This window comes from Cucurbita pepo, chromosome LG19 (genome assembly GCF_002806865.2).
Source record: "Cucurbita pepo subsp. pepo cultivar mu-cu-16 chromosome LG19, ASM280686v2, whole genome shotgun sequence".
In the NCBI taxonomy this organism is placed as follows: domain Eukaryota; kingdom Viridiplantae; phylum Streptophyta; class Magnoliopsida; order Cucurbitales; family Cucurbitaceae; genus Cucurbita; species Cucurbita pepo.
Window position 1 is genome coordinate 1505002 of NC_036656.1, and position 10059 is coordinate 1515060.

Consider the following 10059-nt stretch of genomic DNA (forward strand, 5'->3'; position numbering starts at 1 on the left):
TTTTTTTTTTTTTTTACCAAATCGGATAAATATTTAGATTTTTCTTTTTATGTGTAATAAATAGGGATATTGGTAAGTTAGTTATATCATGTTAGGTCATTTTTTTTTATTAAATTTATTTTTAATAAAAGTAAAATGTTAGTTCGTAAAATATATGTTTATTTATTTTTTTAACTGTGTGGAGTCTGATCTTAACACGCTCACAATCAGGCTTAAGTAAAATCCAAACTCCATGTATATTTTTATCTTGACTTTTTGGTTTTATCAGACCTTGGACGAGATTTGTCTCAGCCAAATGGACAACTCAACCCAATCCAACTTTCTATTTTTGGGTTGAGTCCCGTTGTTAATTTTTTTTAATCATTTAAATATAAATATATATATATATATATATATAAATTCATAATATATATTACATTAATAACTAAAATCTCATAAAATTCAAATATCAAGTATTTACTTACTGTGCGCATCATTAACCGTACAAACATTAAACATTTTTTTTTTTTTTTAAAGTAGCCGAGTGAGTTGGATTGAATTGTAATCCTATTTTCGGGTTAGTTGGGTTGATATGACCGAAAAATGTCAACCCACAAATCGAAGCAACGTTTATGGTTTAAGCCGAGAGCTTATGTTCAAAGTGGACAATATCATATCATTCTGAAAGTCCATTATTTCTATTACAAAATCGGGTCACACTTGCATATGGTTGACCCACCTCAGCTTGGCTCTACTCAATTTGAGGCAGATATTTGGATCGTTATGCTCTACAACTTCGTTTGTTTCTTGCTTGTTACACAACATAATTTGCTCGATCTTCCAATAAGTCTGTTCCACGTCCCTTCAAGTTTGATTATCCATCAACAAAACACAACTAAATGACGTCCAAGTCAGTTGGATGAAAGGAATGAACCTCACTTAAGCATTCCTCGAGTTTGATGTTGACTTGGCTCAAATTGCCTTGAAACCCTTCTTGTCAGGTCGATTTTTTCTTCTTTCACAACATCGAGCTTCATAAACACATTTGACCTCTTGATCGAGAGTATATATCTGTACTTTTTTTTTAGAGTGACAAATTGAACTATCGACTTTTAAATGTTTAAATGGGCATATATCTCAACTAGTTGAGTTATGTTCAAATTGGTGACGTAAAACTTTACAACACGAGAACACAGTTAATTTACATAAAATAGCATAATAAATGTAATAAATGAAATTAATGACATTAGGAAATGATGTTATTAATCACTAATAATCATCCCTAGCCTAGACCATGCATTAAAGTTTTCTAGTCATTTTTTTAAAATGAAGCTTTATTGTTTAATTACTACATTAAAAACATTTAACTTTTTTTTTTCTTTTTCTAATAACTTTTATGTTAGTTCAAGCTCGGTTCGATTCAACGGTTTTCTCAATTCAGATTAGTTTTTATCACGTTCGAGTATGTTAGTTTTTCTTCGATGATCTTTCGATTCAGAGTTCTTGTGGACATTTTGGGTAAAATTCAAGAATCGTGAGTTCGTTATTTTTATAAATATACTATAACAATCGAAGCCCACCGTTAGCAGATATTGTTCGCTTTGGCCCGTTACGTATCGCTGGATTAGGTCAACTATAATGTAAAGGAAGAAATATACTGTAACAGCTCAAGCCCAAGCCTACCGTTAGTAGATATTGTTCGCTTTGGCCCGTTACGTATCGCAGTCAACCTTATGGTTCATGTTCCTCTTCATCTGATTTGGGATCTCACAATCCATCTCTCTTGGGAGCCCAGCGTCCTTTGCGGCACACTGTCTGGTGTCTGGCTCTAATACCATTTGTAACAGTCAAAACTCACTGCTAGCAGATATTGTTCGTTTTGGTCCATTACGTAACATTGTCAACCTCACGGTTTTAAAATGCGTCTTCTAGAGATAGGTTTCCACACCTTTATAAAGAATGTTTCATTCCCCTCTTCAATCGACGTGGAATCTCAAATTAACAAAGGTCAAACCCTCACAAGCATAAGTTTATAACTCACTCAGTGTTAAGGTCGAGTCACATATGATCATTATATAAAATACTAATTTTCTCAATTAACGAGAGATTATAAAACTTTTTTTAGTATAGTATTATATAGACTCATTATATACGCTACCCCGCTTACAAGACTCCACACGAACGATTTGGATCAAATCATTTGTAACAATTATAAAGTGGTCATATCAATAGTGTATCAGATAATATTTTAAAAATTATTACCGGTTCGTGATCCTTATATATATCCTTACATCTAAGTTGAAGATAAATATTTTAAAAATTTTATCGTTTTCTGACTAGATTAAAGATGATTCAGACCAGCTTGAACCATGATACCATGAACGCAAGCCCCCTTAAAGAGGTCGACCATAGGGTCGACTAAGGACATGAAATTGTCGTACATCCGTCTTTCTCATTCTCTTTGCGAATCTTTCCAATCAAACCCAATTAATATTCCAACCAATAAAATCAATCTTATTTTAAAATTTGTGACGCTCCAATTAATTTAATTCTTAATTTTTCTTATAATCTTTTGGTCTAATTTCACCGTTGAAACAAAAAGATATACATAATTTACAATGATTATGTTCTCCGTCCCCACTCAATTCTTGTCTGCACATTCTTATTAGATTGAAGATTATTCTATATTTTTGTTTATGAAATATTATTAAATATATTACGATGTTTTATATTTTTAATTATGTATTAAAAAAATTATTTGAAAATAAATATAGAGAAAATTTTAGATCAATCTCAGTAAATTCTAGAAAAATAAATAAATAAATAAATTTACAAAAAAAAATGAAAATTGAAATACTTCAATGGGTTTTGATTTGTTCGTCGAATTAAAAAAATAAAAAATAAATAATGAATTTATTTATTTATTTATTTAGTGAGCAAGTTAAATAAGGCAGCTAAAAAACAATAAATTACGTCAGCTGTTTTTCCGCCGCCATTTTCCACCGGTATTGTCCCATTCAAAAAACATGTGCCGAAATTCAGCGGAAAATAGATGGAAACCTTTTTTTTTTTTTTTTTGGTAATTTTTTTTTTATTGAAATTAAAGGGAAAAGAAGGAGATTTATTAACTAATAAATTAACATAATAAATAATAATAATAAAATAATTAACAATTTAAATAAAGTCAACATAAAACCTATTGATAAATAATAATAATAATAGATATCAATTTAAATAAAGTCAACATAAAACCTAGTCAAATGTTATTAGTCAACACATTACTAACCAATCTTCCCTTAATGAAATGTATTATTAACAACAAAATAATTTGAATATTTTTATGAATTTCTTTATTTTATTTTTTATAATACCGTCACGATATCAACTATTTCATACAATTCAAACTTCAACGTTTACACGTTAATTACGGATTTTGTTTAATTTAACAATATGAGTAATTAAAGATTTAAACCTTTGACTTTTAGATCAACGATACCATGTCTTAATTATTAAGTACGATTGTTGTCATAGTCAAGATAATATTATTTCGATCCCGGGAACGAATTCACCGTTGTATGGCTGACCGACGATTACTAGCGATTCCGGCTTCATGCAGGCGAGTTGCAGCATACAATCCGAACGAATTCACCGTTGTATGGCTGACCGACGATTACTAGCGATTCCGGCTACACTGTAGCACGTGTGTCGCCCAAGACATAAGGGGCATGATGACTTGATGTCATCCTCACCTTCCTCNCCCTGCAGAACCATATGACACGGGCTGACAACAGCCATATACCACCTGTATCCATGTTCCCGAAGGCATCCCTCTCTTTCAAGAGGATTCGCAGCATGCCAAGCTCGGGTCAGGTTCTTCGCTTTGCATCGAGTTAAACCAGTGATTCTCATGGACGAGAAATGATTAGGTAATAATCACGTGATTCTCACGTGTATTCATGATATTTTGACTTTGAGCCGCAATACCATTCTTTCATATTCAAAACTAACTAAGTTGACTTTTTATCACTTTGAATGGTCAACCCAATATGGAAAGACTCTAAATAAGAACCATTCCTTCTTTCTCTACAAACTTCCAAATCATTCTCTCTCTTTCTCTCTCATCAATCTATGGCAGAAATTGATCCTCCTCCCTTCTTCCTTTGTCCCATCTCTTTGCAAATTATGAAAGATCCCGTCACCGTCGCCTCCGGCATAACCTACGATCGGGAGAACATCGAGAGATGGTTATTTTCCGATAAACACACGACGTGTCCGGTCACGCAGGTGGTCTTGTCGGACTTTGATATCACTCCCAATAATACTCTCTCTCGATTGATTCAAGCTTGGTGCACTGTCAACAACAGGGTCGAGAGGATTCCGACACCAAAGCCTCCCGTCGACAAGAAGCAAATTGTCAAGATTCTTGCAGACGTGAAGCTGTCTCCTTTCTCTCAACAGAATTGTTTGCGACGACTCGGGTCCATCGCATCGGCAAACGAGATGAATAAACGTTGCATGGAAGCTGCTGGAGCTGTGGAGTTCTTGGTTGGAGTTGTGTGTAATTCCATTACCATAGAGTCGAGCTTTCAAGGTACTTCTAAATTACAAATTTTAAATAGGACGTTCTTGAGTTGGATCAAAATATATTTTTTAAACCCAGTTAAAAATCACTTTTAACTCGAAAATAAATAATAAAAAATAATCCTAAAAAAATAAATATGTATATAATTATATTATAAATAAAAATGTATTTTTTTAAAATTAATAAATAAATTTAAGTTGATTCGGTTTCAATTTTTATTTATTTATACGAGAGAATTTATTAAAACTATTTACTTAATTGTGTTGGATGATGAAAGTCCTAATTTAGAGGATGATTATGGATTTATAAGTGATGAATACTAACTATATTTGTATTTTGGGAAGCCCAAATCAAAGTCATGAGAACTTATGCTCAAAGTGGACAATATCATACTACAGTCGTGTTCGTCTAACCAATTGAATATTGTTGACACAGATTTCACGTTTGACGATCCGTTAGCGAATTTGGGCGATAAGGCTTTAAGCATTCTTTACAAACTTCAAATCTCTGAATCCGGCCTCAAGTTTCTTCTCGCCAACAATGGCGGCATCTTCGTGAAAACCCTAACAAAATTCTTACAAAACGGCACTTATGGCTCCCGAGCGTATGCAACAATGCTTCTTCAATCGATGTTCGAAGTCGCCGATGAGATTCAGATTCGCACTCTAAATCTTGAATTCTTCGTCGAAATCGTCCAAATTCTGAAGGATCAGATCTCGAAACAGGCCTCCAAATCGGCATTGAAATTGCTAATCGGACTCTGTTCGAGTTTCAGAAACAGAGTAAATGCGGTTCAAGCCGGTGCGGTTCCGGTTCTGATCGATCTCCTCCTGGATCTCGATTCGTCGGAGAAGCGTTTGTGCGAGATTATTCTCGTGGCGCTTGATCTGCTCTGCGGCTGTGCTGACGGCAGAGCGGAGCTATTGAACCACGCGGCGGGGATCGCCGTCGTGTCGAAGAAGATTCTCAGAGTTTCGTCGCTTGGAAGCGAGAAGGCCGTCGGAATTTTGTGCTCTATTGCGAGATTCTCGGCGAGCCAATCCGTCGTTCAGGAAATGGCGCGGCTCGGAGTTGTGGTGAAGCTCTGTTTTCTGCTTCAAGTCGTCGGCGCCGGAGCGAAAGCGAAAGAGAAGGCGAAAGAGATTCTAAAGCTTCATGGTCGAACATGGCGGAATTCTTCATGTTTTCCTTCGAGTTTGCGACCTTCTTATCCATTTTNTTTTTTTTTTTTTTTTTTTTTTTTTTTTTTTTTTTTTTGCCCAAAACTTCATTTCTTTCAAAGTGGATATAGTTAGAGCTGATTGAAATTCGATGATTTAAGTTTAAAAATTTGTATATATTTTTTTGTGTAAATAATTTGTTAGAATAGTATAATTTAAGTAATTCGATACTAACGGCGATGACGTTACTATAGACATATCAATACTAATTCTGGTACATAAAACCAAAAGCAAAAGCGATTCTTGACCGCGTTTGCACCTGCTTCTCCTCAAAGGAGACCAATTTATTTCTCGTGGGACTTTGTAATCTAGGACCTCCTTTCAAATATCTTATCCGCGATTCCTCTTGGTTTTTCGGGACTACCTCGAGAAAGTGAGGAATATCATCCACGCGAAATTGGGATCCTTGAATTCAAGAGATTCATGAACTAATTTTTCGTGACAATTCTCAACGGATAGTGTTAAGAAAACAAATTTATAGAACTAATGCGACTTTAAGCATAGCTTAGGGGTCGAGTAGGTTTCAATCCCCTCCCTTTCATTTGTTGTTCTCAAAGTTGGTTCAACGAAAGGTAATGAAAATGAAAGAAAAAATATTGGTTAAAAGTTTATATGGGTGATTTAAAGTAGAGTAACGGAGAATAAGAGTTAGAATGCAGAATTACCGAGTGTTAGCGGTTGGGAAATTGATAGAGGTGTTAGCTATTGGGATAATTCGAGCGTTTTCCTATTGCGGTAGTAGAAGAACTCCCGGATGAGTTGAATGGATCCTTCGTAAATTCAAAAACTTATATGAAATTTGGTTACCACTCAATTTGCAACGGCCCAAATCTACTGGTAGCGGATATTGTCCTCTTTGGCCTTTTCCTTTCGAGCTTCCCCTCAAGGTTTTTAAAACGCGTATACTCGGGAGAGGTCTTCACAACCTTTTAAAGAAATTTTTTTTTCTTCTCACCAACCAATGTGAGATCTCACAATCCACCCCCTCTCTGGGGCTCAACATCCTCGCTGACATGACACTTGTTCCCTTCTCTAGATGTGAGACCCCCCAATCCGCCTTTTTTCATGGTCTAGTGTCCTTGCTTGCACATCGCCTCGTGTTCACACCCCTTTGGGGCTCAGCCGCCTCGCTGACATATCGCCCTGTGTCTGGCTTTGATACCATTTGTAATGGCCCAAGCCCACCGCTAGCATATATTGTCTTCTTTGGACTTATTTTCCCTCAAGATTTTTTAAACGAGTCTACTAGGGAGAGGTTTCCACACGTTTATAAAGAATGTTTTGTTCTCTTCCCAACCGATATGGGATCTCACAATCCACCCATTTCAATAGGTCTTTACATGCTTTCATCTTAGATAGGCCTTTACTACTTCAAGTTGTGTCAACACAGGGGGTGTATGACTGTTCATTAAAATCATGTCTCCATTCGCCAGAGCTAAAATGTCTCAAAATGTACTATAAGGGGATATGACTAATCGTCACTTCTTCCTACCCGGGTTATATACTATCAAAGTCATTGTCTATCGCTTTTAGCTTATAACATTGTTTTCTTTCAAACGTTTTCTAAACCATTTCTTTCAAGCGTGACTCGAGGCTCAAGGATACGTCGATGTTGTCCGCAAAGTCTAAATTTCTCACGGCTGACTTGTTCATTGGATTAGAACAAGTTCGGAACTTTTAATGATTTAATTTTAAAGTTGCATTTGGTTGAAATTAGGACATATAAACATTACAAAAGTCTTGGCAAAAGTAAAATCTGTAATGAATTTTGTTATGGGCTGATCATCTGTGAGCCCATATGCTTGAGCCCACCTAAGCCCTTTAGGCTCACATATCCTAAAAAAGAAAGCACCCTCGAAGGCTCGTTTGGTTGAGTCGAGGCATGCGACCGACTACCCAAAGGATAACATAGCCACCGAGCCAGCCTAGGAACCATGTCGAGGTGTGTGGCAACTCCCTCGTCATCGTCCCTTGATCACTTTATGATATTAATAACTATATCGATCTGCTTAGGTGACTAGATTCTATTATAGTGTCTGCCTCATACATTCTAATGCTTAAAGCCGAACAAAAATCTGAAGTTAGGCGAACTATTTTAATATATAACCGAGCATATCTCAAGTAATTTTGTTCTTCGATCTCTATATGTAAGAATATATAGTTTTTGAGGCCGCTAACGAGTAATTAGTAACTTCGGCCAAGGCCAACCAAATAAATGACCTTACTGTTGAAATTAGGTCAACCAAGTAACTTCGTCACGATATCATGCAAGTTTTTCCTTTTCTAAGGCGTCCAGTGACGTGTAATGCGTTGTGCCAGACCAAGTTAGGCCCAGAGGTACGTATACGGTCACGTACACGTATGTGGGTAGTGTGTGTGGAGAAAGAGCATAAGGTCATGTTATGGTCTCTATCATATTATGTGTGTGATAACATTACTGACCTCAACAGTGGAGTGACTTACTGAGTATTTCTTAAAATAATTAAGCCACGTGCTACCCTTTAAAGCATGCATGTAATAACGTAATAACGTCACTAATTTAGGGTAAGAAAATTAGGGGCGTAACATACATCCTCGGAAAATTTTCAAGATGCCACCAACATATAATTGATCCAAATAAAGCACGTTTAACCTTAGAGGTCTTATAATTGAGTCATCGAGAAGGAATGTGCACTTTGTTAGTATTGGTAGTAACTTTTCTTAGTTATCCTATTCTTATGATTGCTCACGTTCAGATATGGTCTTCGGTTCATTCATGTACTCCCTTCTTTACTCGGGTGTCACATTTATGTTCCCGAGCGGTAAGCGAACAATATAAAAAGCGATATTGGTTAGCGGGTTTTGAAATAGGAGTAAAAAAAACCCGGTTTAACTTAGTTTCTGCCCAAAAAAAAAAAAAAAAAACCGATGCTTTGCTTTTAATGGTAACTTTGAATTTCCTCTTTACTCTCACATGAACCATTCTTCTCTTTCAATAACAAATACTTCCCTTTAATTAATTTTTCCCGGTCACGATATCACGCACTCTCGATTCTGTTCACGAAATCGTGCACTCCTGATTTTGTTCACTTCAGTTCAGCTCGATTTGACTTTATATTGGTTGTTGAGCGTTTTTTTGTTTTACCTCCACATCTCTGCTCGTTTTGTCACGACTTTCTCGATAGTGTCTTGCTAAGAGAGCGTTTATCTCCCTCTTAACGAGTGTTACGTGAAGGGTTATATGCTTTCCTTTTCTTTCATGCCCAAATCGCTCCTGATATTTTCATATAAGGTAATAAGGAATAGAAATTTGTCGTAACGTGACTTTTCTTGTGTTTGAATTGAATTAGCGGGTAGATACAATGAAAAACGAGGGTGAGCAGAATCCTTTCAGTAACGCTCTTATTTTGTATTTATTGTTCTTCCGTTTCCGTTTTGTATGGCTTATTTTCTGCTTGAAGAACGGAAAAGATACATTACTTATATGGTAATTGTTTCAGATTTTTCTGCGTCGGATTTCATTTTTGCTTACCGAGAGTTTTACGGATAAAGTTGTATTCAAAAACTAAAATATCTTAAATTATATTATTTTTAATGTTTTTTTTTAACGTGTAATTACAATTAAACTAATATCAGAATTTTAAGCTATGAAGACCTCATGCATTATACGTGTCTTATGCATCGAGATACTTACTCGTTATGATTAGTATGAACGCGTACCTTAAGACTTACGACATATATGTTCACCATGATGTTACACGGACCCTTTTCCATTCGTGGTGTCCGGTAGCCTATTAGTGAATGTTAGGCCAACGAGCCAGGCCTAAGAGATACGCAAGCCTTATGTGCGTGTGCGTGGACAGTGTGTAGAGAAATACTACACATCCAACCTTGTCTGGACCTGGAAAGCGGCCTGAATTCATGCTATGATATTTTTATAAAGATAGATCCCATCATATCATATGTGTTTGCGTTTTCTAACCCCAATAGTCGGGTTACTTGCTGAGTAAGTAAGTATTTCATAAAATACTCAAACCACGTACTACTCTTATTTTTTTAGGTAAAGGTAAAACACCCATTTACAGAAGACAACGTCACAACTTTCGGTTTGCCCTAATCCCTTATCTGCCCCTTTTTATATTATTTTTGAACCATAGACAACCTGGTCTCGAGAAAAGAAGTGGGAATGAAAATTGAAACACGGGACGGGGGCAAGAACAGGAACTAAACCTCGAGCTCTATCCCTACCTGATGAACGTGTCTAATCAAAATTTATAATTTTACGAAAAAAAACGAAAC

At 35.9% G+C, this 10059-nt stretch overlaps 1 protein-coding gene across 1 annotated transcript; it reads left to right on the plus strand.

Moving 5' to 3' along the window:
- Window positions 1-4107: 4107 nt before the first annotated feature.
- Window positions 4108-5769, plus strand: LOC111782162 (E3 ubiquitin-protein ligase PUB22-like; the record flags this gene model as incomplete). Its single annotated transcript, XM_023662971.1, has 2 exons — window positions 4108-4570; window positions 4997-5769. Coding segments are annotated over exons 1-2 (1236 nt in total), but the record flags the coding sequence as incomplete, so codon positions are not given.
- Window positions 5770-10059: the final 4290 nt, after the last annotated feature.